The sequence below is a fragment of the Sciurus vulgaris genome (assembly GCF_902686455.1).
Source record: "Sciurus vulgaris genome assembly, chromosome: 16".
NCBI lineage: Eukaryota > Metazoa > Chordata > Mammalia > Rodentia > Sciuridae > Sciurus > Sciurus vulgaris.
The window spans coordinates 13,099,979-13,119,331 of record NC_136477.1 but is presented as its reverse complement, the minus strand read 5'-3'; the positions used below and the strand labels follow the sequence as shown (position 1 = coordinate 13,119,331).

General features: G+C 41.5%; 1 protein-coding gene across 1 annotated transcript; it reads right to left on the bottom strand.

Annotated features, from left to right (window-relative positions):
- Positions 1-10,842: 10,842 nt before the first annotated feature.
- Positions 10,843-11,787, bottom strand: LOC306646847 (olfactory receptor 7A40; the record flags this gene model as incomplete). Its single annotated transcript, XM_079115600.1, has 1 exon — positions 10,843-11,787. Exon 1 carries the CDS (start codon positions 11,770-11,772, stop codon positions 10,843-10,845), a length of 930 nt encoding a protein of 309 aa, XP_078971726.1. The 5' UTR covers positions 11,773-11,787.
- Positions 11,788-19,353: the final 7,566 nt, after the last annotated feature.

The following is a 19,353-nucleotide window of genomic DNA, read 5'->3' as shown; positions in this document are numbered from 1 at the left end:
CAACATATTTCGAGCTCTGAAAGAACATGGTTGCCAACCAAGAATCCTATACCCAGCAAAACTAACCTTCAGATTTGAAGATGAAATGAAATCCTTCCATGATAAACAAAAGTTAAAAGAATTTACAAATAGAAAGCCTGCACTACAGAATGTTCTCAACAAAATATTCCATGAGGAGGAAATGAAAAACAACAACGGAGGTCAGCAAAGGGAGGAACTACCTTAGAGAAAAACCACTCAAAGGAGAAACCAAGCCAACTTAGAAACCAAAAATAAGCCAAATGACTGGGAATACAAAGCATATCTCAGTAATAACCCTGAATGTTAATGGCCTAAACTCATCAATCAAAAGACATAGACTGGCAGAATGGATTAAGAAGAAATACCCAACAATATGCTGCCTGCAAGAGACTCGTCTCATAGAAAAAGATATCCACAGACTAAAGGTGAAAGGATAGGTAAAAACCTACCACACACATGGACTCAATAAAAAAGCGGGGGTTTCCATTCTTATATCAGATAAAGTGGACTTCAAGCCAAAGTTAGTCAGAAGGGATAAAGAAGGACATTTCACACTGCTTAAGGGAAGCATAAATCAGGAGGACATAGTGATAGTAAATATTTATGCCCCAAACAATGGTGCATCCCTGTACATCAAACAAATCCTTCTCAATTTCAGGAATCACATAGACCACAACACAATAAATCTGGGTGACTTTAACGCACCACTGTCACCACTAGATAGATCTTCCAAACAAAATCCAACCAAAGAAACCATAGAACTCAATAACACAATCAATAACACAGACTTAATAGACATATATGGAATATTCCATCCATCAACGAGCAGATACACTTTCTTCACAGCAGCACATGGAACCTTCTCGAAAATAGACCATATGTTAGGCCACAAAGCAGCCCTTAGGAAATGCAAAAAAATAGAGATACTGCCTTGTGTTCTATCAGATCATAATGGACTGAGAGTAGAAATCAATGACAAAATAAAAAAGAGAAATTACTCCAACACCTGGAGACTAAATAATATGCTATTGAATGAAATATGGATAACAAAAAACATCAGGGAGGAGATTAAAAAATTCTTACAGCTCAATGAGAATGACGATCCAACATATCAAAATCTCTGGGACACTATGAAAGTGGTACTAAGAGGAAAATTCATTTCATGGAGCGCATTTCAGAAAAGAATGAAAATTCAACAACTAAATGACCTAACATTACAGCTCAAAGCCCTAGAAAACAAAGAACAGAATAATAGCAAAAGTAGTAGAAGACAGGAAATAATTAAAATCAGAGCGGAAATCAATGAAATTGAAACAAAAGAAACTATTCAAAAAATTGACAAAACAAAAAGTTGGTTCTTTGAGAAAGTAAACAAAATAGACAAACCGTTAGCCACACTAACAAAGAGAAGGGGAGAGAAGACTCAAATTACTAAAATACATGATGCAAAAGGAAATATCACGACAGACACCACTGAGATACAGAACATAATGAGAAGCTACTTTGAAAATCTGTATTCCAACAAAATAGAAAGTACCGAAGACATTGACAAATTTCTGGAGACATATGCTCCTCCCAAACTGAACCAGGAGGACATACACAAATTAAACAGATCAATATCAAGCAATGAAATAGAAGAAGCCATTAAAAGTTTACCATCCAAGAAAAGCCCAGGACCAGACGGATTCTCAGCCGAGTTCTACAAGACCTTCAAAGAAGAACTCATTCCAATACTTCTCAAAGTATTCCAGGAAATAGAAAAGGAGGGTACCCTACCGAACTCATTCTATGAAGTTAATATCACCCTCATACCCAAAACAGGAAAAGACACATCGAGGAAAGAAAATTTTAGACCAATATCCTTGATGAATATAGATGCAAAGATTCTTAACAAAATATTGGCAAACCATATCCAAAAACATATTAAGAAAATTGTGCACCACAATCAAGTGGGGTTCATTCCTGAAATGCAAGGATGGTTCAACATTCATGAATCAATAAACGTAATCCATTATGTCAATAGACTTAACGATAAGAATCATATGGTTATTTCAATTGACGCAGAAAAAGCGTTTGACAAAATACAACACCCCTTCATGCTCAAACACTAGAAAAATTAGGGATAGTAGGAACTTACCTGAACATTGTAAAGGCTATTTATGCTAAGCCCATGGTCAACATCATTCTTAATGGAGAAAAACTGAAACCATTCCCTTTAAAAATGGGAACAAGACAGGGACGTCCTCTATCACCACTTCTATTCAACATTGTCCTCGAAACTCTAGCCAGAGCAATTAGGCAGACTAAAGAAATTAAAGGGATACGAATAGGAAAAGAGGAACTTAAGCTGTCACTATTTGCAGATGACATGATTCTATATTTAGAGGATCCAAAAACCTCCTCCCAAAAACTTCTAGACCTCATCAATGAATTCAGCAAAATAGCAGCCTATAAAATCAACATGCATAAATCTAAAGCATTTTTATATGCAAGCGACAAAACAGCCGAAAGGGAAATGAGGAAAACAATCCCATTTGCAATAGCCTCAAAAAATAAAATACTTGGGAATCAATCTAACCAAAGAGGTAAAAGATCTCTACAATGGAAACTACAAAACATTGAAGAAAGAAATTAAGGAAGACCTTAGAAGATGGAAAGATCTCCCATGTTCTTGGATAGGCAGAATTAATATTGTCAAAATGGCCATACTACCAAAAGTGCTATACAGATTCAATGCAATTCCAATTAAACTCCCAATGATGTACCTTACAGAAATAGAGCAAGCAATTATGAAATTCATCTGGAAGAATAAGAAACCCAGAATAGCTAAAGCAATCCTTAGCAGGAAGAATGAAACAGGGAGTATCACAATACCAGAATGTCAACTATACTACAAAGCAATAGTAATGAAAACAGCATGGTATTGGCACCAAAATAAACAGGTAGATCAATGGTATAGAATAGAGGACACAGACACAATCCCAAATAAATACAATTTTCTAATACTAGACAAAAGTGCCAAAAATATGCAATGAAGAAAAGATAACCTCTTCAACAAATGGTGCTGGGAAAACTGGAAATCCTTATGAAACAGAATGAAATTAAACCCCTATCTCTCACCCTGCACAAAACTCAACTCACAATGGATCAAGGACCTTGAAATCAGACCAGAGATACTGCATCTTATAGAAGAAAATGTAGGTCCAAATCTTCACCTTGTGGCTTAGGATCAGACTTCCTTAACAGGACTCCCATAGCACAAGAAATAAAAGCAAGAATCAATAACTGGGATAGATTCAAACTAAATAGCTTTCTCTCAGCAAAGGAAACTATCAGCAATGCAAAGAGAGAGCCTACAGAGTGGGAGAATATCTTTGCCACTCATACTTCAGATAGAGCACCAATTTCCAGAATATATAAAGAACTCAAAAAACTCTACACCAAGAATACAAATAATCCAATCAACAAATGGGCTAAGGATATGAACAGACATTTCACAGAAGAAGATCTACAAGCTATCAACAAACATATGAAAAAATGTTCACCATCTTTAGTAATAAGAGAAATACAAATCAAAACTACACTAAGATTCCCACCAATTAGAATGGCAATTATCAAGTATACAAGCAACAATAGGTGTTGGAGAGGATGTGGGGAAAAAGGTACACTCATACATTGCTGGTGGGACTGCAAATTAGTGCAGCCACTCTGGAAAGCAGTGTGGAGATTCCTTAGAAAACTTGAAATGGACCTACCATTTGACCCAGCTATGCCACTCCTCGGCCTATACCCAAAGGACTTAAAATCAGCATACTACAGAGATACAGCCACATCAATGTTCATAGCTGCTCAATTCACAATAGCCAGACTGTGGAACCAACCTAGATGCCCTTCAATTGATGCATGGATAAAGAAACTGTGGTATATATATATACAATGGAATATTACTCAGCTATAAAGAATAATAAAATTATGGCATTTGCAGGCAAATGGATGAAATTGGAGAATATCATGTTAAATGAGATAAGCCAATCTCAAAAATCCAAAAGACTAATTATCTCACTGATAAGCAGATGATGACACATAAAGGTGGGTGGGAGGGGGCAAGAATGGAGGAAGGAGGGACTGTATAGAGGGAAAAGAGAGGTGGGAGGGGTGGGGGGAAGGAAAAAATAACAGAATGAATCAAACATCATTACTCTATGTAAATGTATGATTACGCAAATGGTATGCTGTTACTCCATATACAAACAGAAACAACATGTATCCCATTTGTTTACAATAAAATAAATTTTTAAAAAATAGGGCCCTTAAAAATTAGGATATAGGTTTGGGGATATAGTTCAGTTGGTAGAGTGCTTGCCTTGCATGCACAAGACCCCGAGTTCAATCTCCAACACCAAACAACAACAAAGAAAACTACCCTGAGATTTCATCTCACTCCAGTTGGATAGTTCACAAAAATTTAACAAGAATTCATTGTTAGTGATGTTGGTCAAATTATATTGCTATATTATGTACTGTGTGCATGTAGAAACATGTAATAATGAATCCTATCAGTATGTGCAACTACAATAAAAAATGTGGGAGTAAAAAGAAATTCATTATTACCAGGTGTGGATGTGAATGGCTGTAATCCCAGCACCTTGGGAGGCTGAGGCAGGAGGTTCACAAGTTGAAAGCCAGCCTCCACAACTTAGGGAGACCCTCAGCAATTTAGCGAGACCCTGTCTCAAAATAAAAAAAATAAAAAGGGCTGAGGATGTAGCTCATTGGTTGAGTGCCCTGGGTTCAAACATACCCCTCTACCATAAACGGGTTGGTGGGGAGTGCTGGGTCAAATTATATTATTATATTGCATGCAGATGTGAATATATAAAACAAATTTCATCATTTTGTACAACTATAATAAAAGTACACCAATAAAAATTTGAGAAAAAAAGGAAAAAAAATTTAAAACTGTTTCTGGCCAAAGAATTTCACTCCAAAAATCAATATAGAAAAGAAGTGGAAAATTTAATTAAAAGGTGGATAACTAGAAAACGGGCTTATGAGACTAATAAGCCAATGAAAAGGGTGCTCCATCTCAGAAATACCAAGTGCCCTCCTGTCACTGTGTCTCTCTCCACAGGTGACAGGCATTTCTCCTTTCCCCCTAATTAGTTGCCACGGACCTGTGACACATGCTCACTTACTCTGAAACCACAGGGAGCCTCCTCACCCTCTTCTGCTGGGGCTGCCTTTGCCACCACGTCATTGTCAACAAGGACCTGGCACTGCTGAGCTCACTGTTCTCTGCTCTTTCCACCATAGTAAACATAAATACCAATGAATTAATCACACACTTCATCAAACCACTTCTGCAACCTCTCAGCTCTGGGTGGGGCTGGATGGGCTCTCACTTGACCTTAGGTACACATTCTTGGCTTCCAGCCTGTCCATGCCTCCCAGCAGCACCTGCTGGGCTCTCAGACTCACCTGGGTGGGTTCTGAATGGAAGGTTTCTGAGTGCAAGTCCACCTCCCTCCCAGGATGCTGGGCCATGGAGACAGAAGCTCTATCACCAGGCGAGGCTGCAGATGAGTCAAGCAGCAGTCCCCAAACCACATGCAGGACTCTGCAGTACAAAACCAGGTCCCATCCTGACCAAGGTGGCACACAAGCAAAGGAACAGCAGCAGGGGAGATATTTTCAGCTCTATCTCTGCAAATTAGGCTCGTTTGCCTCTTCTTATCCCAAACCTGAGGCGTCAATTCCCTGTGAAATGTTGCTCCACATCAGAAGCAATATTTTTCTTGCAGGTTCTCTGTTCCCAAGACACCAGGTTAAAAGTCAGGTGAATTGCTCTTTACTACTCCTCCATGAACTCTTCTGCCTTCTAGAGATCTAACATCCTAATACTTTGTCCCAGTTCTGAAAAAAAGTTTTCTCAAAAGTCTAAGACAAAGGAACCCATATCATGATCACTGATCGCCACAGGCTTGACTTGAGTTGGGACACCACCCCAACTCCAACTCCAGAAAATTTCTTACTCCTCTCTTCAACTCGAGGTGCACCAGGATCTCTTGGTAGATGACTGTGACTCTTGCAATCTGTGACTTCACGATGCTTTTTCCAAAACAACAGAAATATCATGTTTATGAAGCTATGAAGAGCCATCACTTGGTCTTGTGTTTATTAAACTATGGATAATTCAAAGACATAGTTTTAGAACTTTCTATATGCAATGGCCTGAGATTAGCAACTTTTTTTAAAAATGCTCTTATTTCGTTGTTATAAAACCCCATCCTTTGTGATCTGTACAGTTATGAACCTTATTCTATTTTCATATCCAAGGAAATGGGATTGCTTCAACAATCTGCACTATTAGGATCTAAGAAGTTTAGAGGAGACAGAAATATTCAGTCCATAACGGAGTGCAAAGGCCACAAAGGCAGGGACAAGGTGTCTGGCACGCAGCAAGTGCTCAATAGACATTTGGGCTCCATGAACAAATCAATGTTTAAGGAGGTGGAAATGCAATCAGTCCTGATTTCACCGTTACCTTTTGTATGTACAAGTCAAATTATCCCTGTTCTCTATATATATGCACAATGGTGTGTCAAATGACAATTAAACTTTCAACACTCATGTCATCTGCAAGCAGCCCTGTGACCTCCTCCTCTCCACTGTGCATACCCTTATTCTTCCTCCTATCTGGTTGCTCTGGCCACAGCTGGCAGAACCATGGAGAATAAGGTGGGGCACCCTGGACTCTTCCCACATCTCCCAGGACACATCGCCTGTCTTTCCCTGATCAGCATGACCATAGCCTCGGGCTTCTCCCCTCCATCCTTTGTGTAGGTAAACGTCTCCAATGCTTATGGAGAAAACACCTAACGCCCATGTCAGGTTCACCATTTTTATGCACTCAAACATTTATTATTACTATTACTTCATGGTGAAAACTTTCAAAACCCTTTCTTCTGGCTTTTTGAAGCAACTGCACTGTTGTGTAGACTGAGGGGATCAAGGGTGGGAAAGGAGGGGAGGTGGCGGGGTACCAGTGGGTGAAATTGGCATAATTGTGCTATGCATGTAATATCTCAAGGAATCCCACCCACTTCTGTGCAGAATTAGAAGGCACCACGTTTAAAAAATCAGTATATAACACCAGTAGAGTTCTGGATAATTGGGTGAGGGAGCAAGAGAAGGAAAGGAGAAGCACCAGAGACAGACATGTTATTGCCCGTGTGAATATGCCACACTGAACCCCACTGTCACCTCTGATTATAGGGCACTGATTAAAACACCATTGTGGAGTGTGCAGTACATTGTTATTATCCACTGAATGATGTATGAGTCCATCAGTATCTGAATAAAAGAAAGGTGTAAGTGCTTTTTCAGGGAAACAGCAAGACTTGTCACCGGACTGGGAACGGTGAGATAAAGAAGAGGCCCAAGGAAGGAAGCTGTGCTACAGAAACAGGAGCTCCAGAGACTGAGGCTTGGACAGGAAGGGGGAGCAGAGCTTCCCTGGAGTTTCTGTGGGTACCAAACCTGCTCCCCTGTTGGGGGCTGTGCCATGTGGGCTGCACCAGGATGGCGCCTGGCGGCCAGCCGGAGGTTGTTTTGATCACATCGGCAGTGAGGAGGTTGATTAATATTAGCACACCCAGGTGTTTTGTCATTGGCCATATTCAATTAAGTCCATGCACACAACACATGCACAGGTGTTCCTGAGTGCTCCTGCTCGGGCCTGCTCATTTTAACCTTTGGGAAGCTGGCTCCTCACCTGATCTTAACTGGCATGACCCCACCCTCCACCTCCTGGAGGGAATATAAGCGGGCAGTAGGCAGAAGGCAAAAAGCAGCAGCTAGCAGAGAAAAGAAGAAGCTAGCAGAGAGAAGAAGCAGCTAGAAGAAGCAGCTAGCCCTCAGATAGATAGCACCTAGTTCACAGGATGCGGGACGCACCTCTAAGAAGAAGAAGCAGAACTCTAAGAAGAAATAGATCTCTGATAAGCATAGCAAGCCTCTCTTTCTCTAAAAACTTCCTCTAAAAGCAAAGTCTCTCTTTCTATAAGCAAAGCCTATCTTTCTCTTAAAGCTTCTCTTCCTCTAAAATCAAGCAAGCCTGTTTTTCCTCTATAAGCTAAAGAATAAATAAGCAAGCAAGGAAGCAGCTCAGAAATAGAAGTAGTTTATTTCCAGTCCACCTCCAATAAATACCCACGCAATAGTTGCTGCAGGCGGTAATAAATATCCACGGGATTGTTGCCGTGGGTGGCAACACTCTACACCCCATCCCTCCACCCCATCCTAGATCTCCAGGGTCAGTAAGATGGTCCTACTGAAACAACAGGTCCACAGCCCTGCTGACCCTCTGTCAGATTTAAGGTGTTTGGCCTCAAGTATTTGGAAGAAAAAAGGAGTTGATTTCTTCTTCATCTAGAAATGGTGAGTAGGGGGTGAAGGACACAGAGAAGTAGTATAACTGAGAACTCTGGACCTTCTGAAGTACAATTTCCACTATTTCTCATTAAAAATGTAGTCAGACACTCTCTCTCTTCTCCAAGAAAAATTAGCTCAGTTTCTGCCCACTGAGGTGGAAGGAATCATCCCTCAACATTAAAATAGAAGAATCACAGTAAAAAAAAAAAAAAAATGACATTTGTGTTAGACTGTTTGCAGAGATGGCCTCAATTCACCCCCTTGCCTTTATCCTTGACATGTTCAATGTGACTGAGAAGGGCTTCCTTTGAGAAGTGGGATTGATTTCTCCACATTAATATCTTGGCTGAGCTTCAGGTGTCTTATTTTCCTTGACCAACAGAAAAAGATGGAAGTGACAGTGTGCTTCTAGGTCCCAAGTGTGTATCTGCTGCTCCCCACATCTTACCCTGATGTAGAATGAGAGGACATGTGGATCACAGCCTGTTGACCCAACTGTAGTGTCATGGATTAACATGCCCCTCAAAAGCTCCTGTGTTAAAAACTCAGAGGTGAAGCAATTATTTGGGAGATTTGTGACCTAATCTACCCATCTCAGTTTGGATGCACTGACTGGGTGGTCACTGTGGGCAGGTGGGCATTGCAAGAGGAGGCGGGTCACAGGGGCATATCCTGGAAGGATGCAGCCTCCTTGGGCACCTTCCCTGCTGCTCCCTCTCTGCCTCCTGCCTGGCATGAGATGAGCAGAGCTTCTCAACCACACTTGTCTACCATGTTGATCTTCCTCACCTTGGGCCAGAGCAATGGGCTCAACCTCTGGAACCAGGAGCCAACATAAAATTTTCCTGTAAAAAATTCTTGGGTATTTTGGTGACAGTGATGCAAAGTTGGCTGGTACACATAACCAGCCCTCCAACTCTACCCAAGTGTGAAAGTATTAGTCAAGGTGAGCAGAGCAACCCCAGTGAACTCTCAGCTGAAAACAGACATATAAAGGGATCAGAGAGGTATGAATGGAAAAGACCTGACGACTTCCAACTTAAACTCCAAAGTGATCAAAAACCACAGTATTATTTTAAGCCATTTATTTTGGGATAGTTATCTTTGTGCCAACAGCAGAATGGAAGAATATCAGAATAACCATCTTCTATTTGTTATTTGCTCTGATGTTTGCAAGCAATACTCATGACTACCTGTTGTTCACATCTATTCTACATAACTGTATCAGAAAGTGAGCATTGGTGTGTAACCTGGAGAACAAGCACAGGTATGTTTGAGCAGGAGAACCTTGGACTCCTGAGGCACAAGTCCTCATTCCCAGAGGAATTTCCAAGCAGAAATCAAGGTTCTAGGCAGGCCTTCCTTAGCTCAGGAGCATTGAAGAGAATGTAGAATAGTAAAGACAGAATTAAGAGGATAATATGCACTCACACACACATTAAAGTTCATGGTCAATGTTACAGTATTGGAAAGAGTCAGATTTGTACACAGCACAGAAAAATGTTAAAGCAGAAACAGCAAGAGGATGAAAAGAATACATAGAACATGAAGGCAGATCCTTCAGTCTGCTCAATAAACCCTTTCAGGAAAGGATACCGAGATTCCACATTTCCTTGGGTACATGGACATCATCAAAAACTGATAACTCATAGGAGACTAATGACTGGACAGTGAAGGCATGATTGACAGTTCTACCTAGCAAGGTTCTCTCTGATGTTAGGACCCTAGCAAGTCCATTGATTCATGCACATTTGCCTTTCTGAATAGGCTACTCAGTTCATGTACATTGGAGAGCAGACACCAGCACTCTTCACACAGTAGGACATGCTCTGACAATGGCATTAATAAGACACTGATACAACTTCTCAGGATGACAGACTGACATGGTCAACTGTAAAACTGCCACTATGTGGATCTCTACATCTGAAGGAAGAGCAGTTAAGGGAACAACACAGAAAGGAACCAGAATAGAAAATGGAAAAATAGTGGTCTCAGAATTTCTCCTTCAGAAAATAAAAAAAGAGCCTCAGTGGTCAAAGGGTCATTATTCCACTGGACCAGTGCAACTCTTCAGGATATCAGACTCACAGGAATCTGCAAATTGCTTCTGAACTGACCACAGGAATCTGCAAATTGCTTCTGAACTGGGTTGGAAAGGATTTGGGGAAAGTAGGAACCTCAAGAAGGAAGAAATGTTGGGTGTCAGAAGAGCAGGAGGCTTTCCAATGAGGTTGTGACACAATAAAGAGGTTGAAAACAAAGAAATCAAACCTCCAGGAAATTCACAGAATGCACAAGCTCTACTTCATGGTCTGGAAAAGAACTGCAGTGTCTGGTTCAGTGTCTTTGAATCCTGAGTCCACAGGCACAACTTGGAAAATGTCTCCTCTACAGCTTCCCTCGGAAGAGTCTTCTCAGAGCTCCCGTGAGGTCCTTATTCCTCAGGCTGTAGATAAAGGGGTTCAGCATGGGGGTGACCACGCTGTACATCACCGAGGCTCTTGCTGTCGATTGTGAGTTCTGGGTAATGGAAGAACTGAGGTACACCCCCAGGAGTGTAGAGTAGAACAAGGAGACCACAGAGAGGTGAGAGGCACAGGTGGAGAAGGCTTTGTACTTGCCCTGAGCTGAAGAGATTGCACGGATGGAGGACACTATCTTGGAGTAGGAGTAAAGGACCCCAGCAAGGGGGCCACCTCCCAGCAAAACCGCTGCAAAGTACATCACCATGTCATTGGGAAACGTGTCAGAACAGGCAAGTAGGACCAACTGGTTGAGTTCACATACAAAGTGTGGGATCTCCAGGTCTGTGCAGAAGGACAGCCGCAATGCCATTAAGGTTTCTAATAAGGAATTCAGGGCAGTGGTGGCCCAGCATGCCAGCACCAGCAGTCCACAGAGCCGATGGTTCATGATGACCGTGTAGTGCAAGGGATGACAGATGGCCACATAACGGTCATAGGCCATCACCGCCAGGAGGAAGTTGTCCAAAACACCAAAGAATATGAAAAAGTATATCTGGGTAATGCAGCCTGTGTAGGTAATGACCTTGCTCTGGGTCTGGATGTTCACCAGCATCTTTGGGATGCTGGTGGTGGTGAAGCAGATGTCTGCAAAGGACAGGTTGGCCAGGAAGAAGTACATGGGCGTGTGCAGGTGGGAGTCTGAGATGGTGGCCAGGATGATGAGCAGGTTCCCCAGCACAGTGACCAGGTACATAAACAGAAACAGCCCAAAGAGCAAGGGTTGCAATTTGGGGTCCTCTGAAATTCCCAGCAGAAGAAATTTTGAAATGTGTGTTTCATTCCCTTGCTCCATATATTTAATGTGACTAATAGAAAAAAAATACAGAGAAATCATTTGACACAATTATGCAGTACTCACCTGAAAGAATTTGATCTTTGAAATTTCAAGACTAACTGCTATGTTTTGTTTATGATTCAGTTCCTCTTTAGGGGATCCCCTTGCCATCTTCCATTTGGAAATGCTATCTCACTCTCAGTCTTCCCCTAAGAGAAACTTTTTTATTAATTAATATTTTTTTATTTTTTACAGACTGCATTTTGATTCATTGTACATAAACGGGGCACATCTTTTCGTTTCTATGGTTGTGCACAATGTAGGTTCTTTCAAATCACTAAAGACTAATTCTTTCTTGTATTTGTGGATATCATTTAGCAATGATCATGGTCCAGGCACAGACTCAGCAATGACAGGTCACTCCCAAGAAACTGAATCCCTTGAATCTAATGCAGAGGAAATAATGGAAGGAAGTCAAAGCAAATGCAGGCCTTGCACACTTGGATGTGACGGGCACACCGAAGCTCTTAAGAAGAAAGGGCAGTGGTGGTCTCATTTCCTTCTGGTTATTCTGGCAAGATCAACCCTGAGGTGACACTTGAGTTGAGCCCTCCAGGGAGACAGGGAGGGGGCCAGAGAGTTACCGGCAGAATGGAGGATGTTCAGTGCAAAGGGCCTGAGGAAAGCGCTTGTTTCAGGTGTTCAGGTTCAACCAGGAAGCCAGAGTGGCAGGAGGATGAAGGAGAGAGATGTGAGCTGGTGTCCCAGAGTGACAAACACAGATTCCCCTTTAGGAGCCTCCTGGTTCTCTGTGAATTGGGACCACCTGTTCATTTCTCTCAGTGGCTTATGCTTGGGCTTCTCTGTTATGAGTCACCTTCTGGAAATCTCTCAGTTCAGGGCCCCTTTCTGTGAAACCTGCTCTCATCCCTAATGTCAAAGCAAGCACACAGGCTCACACGCACACGACACGCTAACTCAGCTGCAGTCCACAGCTGCCTGGGCCCAGGTCAAAGCCACTTTCTTCTCACCTTTAGTCACACTATTTAAAATGAATGAAAACCCACCATGCTATCAACAGCAAAGTATTTGTCTCCCAAAGAAAGAAAGGATAGTCTTCAGAGATTTCAGTGGGTCACTCTGCCACACATCTGTCCTTGGGCCACCACTTGGAAAGGTGATTTTGCACTCCGCAGTCAAGGAAACAAAAAATTCTGCTCAATAAACAGAGAAAGAGAAATTAATTGGTTCTAAGGATAAAACAGTGAGTCTGATACTTTGTTAGGAAGGAAGAGCTTCTTGTTTCTGGCTACATCCCAACTCACATTTTATTCCAACCAGAACCAGCAAAAGTAAGTGAAAATCAAAAACACATTTCTCAAAGGACACATATAGTATCTACTTGGTGCTGACACACAGATTGAATGTCCATATTTCAAAAATCAAAAGGAAGAATAAACAAAAGAACTGAAAAAGGAAATAGACAAAACAACACAGATTGGGTGTTTTTATATGAAATATGAGAAGACTTGTTTCCTGTACCATTCAATGTTGATATGAGTAAGCGGGTTTCTTGAATTTTTAATTGACACATAATCGTGCATGTCAGAGCATACAACAAGTTGTTTTAATAGACATTAGCATTGTACACTGGTGAACTCAGGGTTTCAGCATACCCACCATCTCAGATATTGAAATTACAAAAATAACACTGAAATTCCTCTCTTCTAGTGATGTTTTGAAGCTCATTGGAGTTCATTAAATAAATTTCTTAATTATTTTTATTGTGCATTTTGATTCATTGCACACAAATGGGGTACATCATTTCATATCTGTGGTTGTACATGATGTAGATTCATACCACTCATGCAATCATACATGTACATGGGGTAATGATGTCTGTCTCATTCCACGATTTTTCTTACCTCCTCCCTCTCATTTCCTTCTACATAATCTAAAGTTCCTCCGTTCTTCTCTCAACCCCCACTCCCCCACCCCCATTATATATCATCCTCCACTTATCAGGGAAAATATTTGGCCTTTCTTTTTGGGTATTGGCTTATTTCACTTAGCATGATATTCTCCAATTCCATCCATTTATTTGCAAACGCCATAATATTATTAATCTTTTGTTGGCGTGGATGTGGGGAAAAAGGCACACTCCTACATTGCTGGTGGAGTTGCAAGGTGGTGCAGCCACTCTGGAAAGCAGTGTGCAGAATCCTCAGAAAACTTGGAATGGACCCACCATTTGACCCACTTATCCCACTCCTCGGTTGTTACCCAAAGGACTTAAAATAATCAGCATACTACATAACACAGTCACATCAATGTTCATAGCAGCTCAATTCACAATAGCCAGACTGTGGAACCAACCTGGATGCCCTTCAACAGATGAATGGATAAAGAAACTGTGGTATATATACACAATGGAATATTACTCTTCTAGCTATTTTTAAGTTTATACAGCATTATCATAAACAATATGTACCCTGCTGTGAAATAACTCACCAGAACATCTTCCTGTAGCCACTGATCAACCCTGCCTTTCCACCCCCTCTCACCTCCCCAGTATCTGGTAACCACTGTTCTTCTCTGTGGACCTGTGACACCAATTTTTGTAGGTTTCACAGTAAAAATAAAAGTTCACTGAACTTGACAAAGGGGAACGACAGGAATGGGGAGAATGGGAATAGGAAAGACAGTAGAAAGAATCAGACATCACTTCCCCATGTTCATGTATGAATACACAACCTGTGAAGCTCCACATCATGTACAACCACAAGAATGGGATCCTAAGTAGAATGAGTTATACTCCAAGTGTGTACAATGTCAAAAAACACTCCACTGTCATATATATAAAGAACAAATTTTTAAAAATTCAAACTATAACTAAAATGCTCTCTTAACATTATCAGTTTTTTAAAATCAATGTTTCAATTTTTATTTTGGGTGCTGGGGATGGAACCCAGGGCCTTGTGCTTACAAGGCAAGCACTCTACCGACTGAGCTATCTCCCCAGCCCCCTCAATGTTTCAAATTTTCAATTGAAAAACATTAAAGGCTATATATGTTCTGCAAAAAAAAAAAAGTTGATATTTGACTTTCCAAGCCAGATGCTGAAAGAAAAATGCCAATTGGTTATGGTCTGGGCAGGAGCAGATGAGACAGGCCTTTCTCCATATTATTGTGATCTCTCCATTCCTCCATTTTCTGGGTTATTCCCAGGCTTTAACTTTGGAACTCCTTGGAAAAATCCTTTGGACACAGCCTCATCTTGACTGTGATCTTCATGCAGCATGCAAAGATGGCTCCAGATCATACCCTGTCATATTCTGCAGGCACTATACCAACTCCCTTTGGCACTGAATGAAATCCTGCGTGTGACCTGTCCCTGAGGGCCTTGCATCACACACGGTGATGAAACTGCAGTATGACTTTGATATTATGATGCAAGTTCCAAATGAGCATTTTTGTTCATTTTTCTACTTCCACAGTGGTGGGTGAATATGTCTGCAATATATACAATAAAGCTAAAGAAAAAGGAAAGTTCTGAAATAAAAAGAATGGAGAAGGAATAAAAGGTCAGATCGTGTGGTTTCAAAACAACTGTATCCGATGTAGATTCATTCCATTTGTGGACTCACACATGTACGTAGGGTAGAGATGTCTGTGGTACAACCATAGAAACAAAATGAAGTACCCCATTTGTGTACAGTGAATCAAAACACAGTCTGTACCACATCAATGTTCATAGCTGCTCAATTCACCATAGCCAGATTGTGGAACCAACCTAGATGCCCTTCAATTGATGAATGGATAAAGAAACTGTGGTATATATATATATATATACACAATGGAATATCACTCAGCCATAAAGAATGATAAAATTATGGCATTTGCAGGCAAATGGATGAAATTGGAGAATATCATGCTAAGTGAGATAAGCCAATCTCAAAAAACCAAAGGACGAATGATATCGCTGATAAGTGGATGATGACACATAATGGGGGGTGGGAGGGGTTAGTGTTAGGGTTAGAGTTAGGGTTAGGGAGGGGGGCAAGAATGGAGGAAGGAAGGACTGTATAGAGGGAAAAGAGGGGTGGGAGGGGTGGGGGGAAGGGAAAAATAACAGAATGAATCAAACAACATTACTCTATGTAAATTTATGATTACACAGATGGTACGCCTTTACTCCATGTACAAACAGAGAAACAACATGTATCCCATTTGTTTACAATAAAATATATATATATATATTCTTAATTTAAAAATACAGTCTGTAAAACATTAAAAAAGAAAAAAGAAAAAGAAAGGCAAAAAACCGCACTGTATCTGACAAAATTGAGTGGAGCATCAGGCATTCAGTGAAAGAAAATATGCAGTAATGATCATCTGACGCTCTCGAGATGGAGTCATGATTTAAAGGGCTGGTGCCCAGACAGGAAAGAACATGGAGAAGTACCTTCCTCAAGTGGGGTGGCACACAGCAGATGCCTGTGGAACTTAACAGAAATTCTGCCTCAAGACATAGGACACTGAACAAGCAACAAGTCTACCTTCACACCGAGGTGTAAAAGCTTGATGAGATGCACAACACCCAGCAAGAGCAGCTACGATCTGGAGGAAAAGGAAGGAGGTACCTGGAGTCCCAGATGCCCCCAGAAGAAAAGTAAATCACACACATTGAAGAAACATCATGTCAAGTTCTCGGGTGCATAAAATCATCTTGGAAAAGGCATGACAATCAGAACCAAGAAGACATGATATTACACTAAGAGAAACTGAAAACATTCACTGACCAAAAACGATCACTCCAAAACTCAACAGAGAAACAATAAACTAGAGAATTTCATTAAAATGCTAATAAGTGTAGAAAAGTAGCTTACGACTATAACAAGCCAATCAAAATGGTGCTCTGTCTCAGAATTAGAAAGTGACCTCCACTCACTGGGTGGCCTCCACAGTTAATATGCATTTTTGAGGTGCTAGGACATGGGTTCTATGTCTATAAATTTAAAAAGCACTGGAGGCATTGGATTGGCACCTGTAGAAGAGGACCTGGAGGTCCACATAAGCCTGCACTCCTCTTCCACAGGGCTTCCTTTGCCATCACGTCGTTCTCAACAAAGACCTGCCATTGATGAGCTCACTGTCACAGAGAAATCATTTGACATTATTATTCAGTACTAACCTGAAATAATATTATCGTTGAAGTATACTGTCAAGACTAATTCCTATATTTTGTTTATGATCCTTTCTCCTTTAAGGGATTCCTTGCCTTCTCTGATATTGAGTTCCTCTCTCACTCTCAGTCTTTCCTCCACACAAACTTTATTTCAAATCACTAAAACTAACTCTTTCTTCTATTGAGGGATATCATTTTATAACAATGTTGATCCAGTCATGGACTCAGCAATGAAAGGTCACTCCCAAGACACTGAATGTCCCTTGAATCTAATGAGGAAGAAATAATGGAAGGAAGTCAGAGCAAATGCAGGTACATAGAGCACTAATCCTCACACGCTCAGGTGTGACGGGTACACTGAAGTTCTTAGGGAGAAAGGGCACTGATAGTGTCATCTCCTTCTACTTCGTCAGGCCAGATCAGCCCTGAGGTGTCACTTGAGTTGAGCCCTCCAGGGAGACAGGGAGGTGGCCACAGAGTTACCTGTAGCCATGTGTGTCTGGCAGAATGGAGGATGGTCAGTGCAAAGGGTCTGAGGGGATTCTCATTTCAGATGTTCAAGTTCAACCAGGAAGCCAGAGGGGCAGGAGGATAAGGGGGAGGGAGAGGGACGTGAGCTGGTGTCCCAGGGTGACGAACACAGATTCCCCTTGAGGCGTCTCCTGGTTCTCTGTGAATTGGGACCACCCTGTTTCTCTCAGTGGCTTATGCTAGGGGTTCTGTGTCATGAGTCGCCTTCTGGAATACTCTCAGCCCAGGTCCCCTTTCCTTAAAGGCCTTAAAGTCAAACACAAGCACACAGGCTCACACGCACACACACACACACACTCAGCTGGAGTCCAGGGCAACCTGGACTGAGGTCAATGCCATGTTCTTCCCATCTTCAGTCCCCTATTTAAAATAAATAAATACCCACCAAGGGCTCAACACCAAATTATTTTTCTTCAAAATAAAGGCTAGTCCTCAGAAATTTCGGTTTGTCACTCTGCCACACACTGATCCATCATGGAAAGGTGACTCTGAACTCTGCACTCAAGGTAACACAAAGTTCTACTCAGTAAACATGAGTGACTCTAAGGATAAAACAGTGCATTGAACTCAGGTGCATCTAAGATGTTGCTAGGAGGACAAAAGAGATGCTTCCTTCTGGCTGCATCCCAACTCCAGTCACCTTCCAACCACCAGCAAAGGTAACGGAAAATCAAGACACATTTCTCGAAGGACAGATATAGTAATTACTTGGTGCTGACAACAGATTAAATGTCCATATTCAAAAAAGAAGAACAAAAATTTTTTAACCAACCAAACAACAACACAAATGTGGGTATTCTTAAATGAAATACTAGAAGACGTGTGTCTCCTGCACCATTCGATTAGAGTTGATTAGAGTAGCTGTGTTTCTTCAATTTTTAATTGACACATAGAAGTGCATATATGAAGCCTGCACTCCCTCTTCCACAGGGCTTCCTTTGCCATCACGTCATTCTCAACAAGGACCTGCCATTGCTGAGCTCACTGTCCACTTCCCTTTCCAGCATGGTAAAAATAAACACATCAGTCAATTCGCCAAACAATTCCACCACCAACCACAGCAACCTCACAGCCCTGGACAAGGGTGGATGAACTTGCTCTTGGCTGCCAGCCTCTCAGAAGACCTCCTGCAGCACCTGCTGGGCTCTCAAACTCACCTGGATGAGTATTCTGGATACAAGTCCAAATTCTTCCCTGGGTGGTTGATCACGGACCCTGAAGTGATGTGCCACACGAGACTGCAGGAAGGGGCCAAGCGTTGGATCCCAAAGCACATGCAGAGCTCCAAAGTGAGGAAGCCCACTCCACACACCAACGCTCCACACTGCTGAGGGACACGGCAGGAAGATTTCTCTCTCTGAGTCTGCCCATGAGGCACATTTCCCTCTTGTTATTCCAACACTCAGACATCATCTCCCTGTGGGACTTGGCTCCACACCAAAGCAATTTATTTGTTGCTCATTCTCTGTTCCCAAGATGACAAAAATTAAATGCCAGGTGAATTAGTCATTATTACTTTTCTCCAAAACTGTTCTGCCTTCTATATAGCTAACCTCCCACACCTCACCCCAGGCCTGACAAAGGTTTTACTGAAGTCTAAGACTGAGAAACCTACTTTGACCAGAGCCCATGGATCCCCATGGGCTTCAGTTCCATCTCCAAAGAGTTCACTATTCCTCTCTTCAAATATGAATGAACTGTGATTGCTGAATACAAAATCAAACGACTACAACCCTTGGCTTCATGATACCCTTTGCACAACAAAAAAATATGCTTATAACACAAGCTAAATGTTCTCATTTGATCTTACACTCATAAAAAATTTAATAATTCAAAGAGAAACATTTGGATCTTTTATGCATTGCCCTGTGATTAGCAAT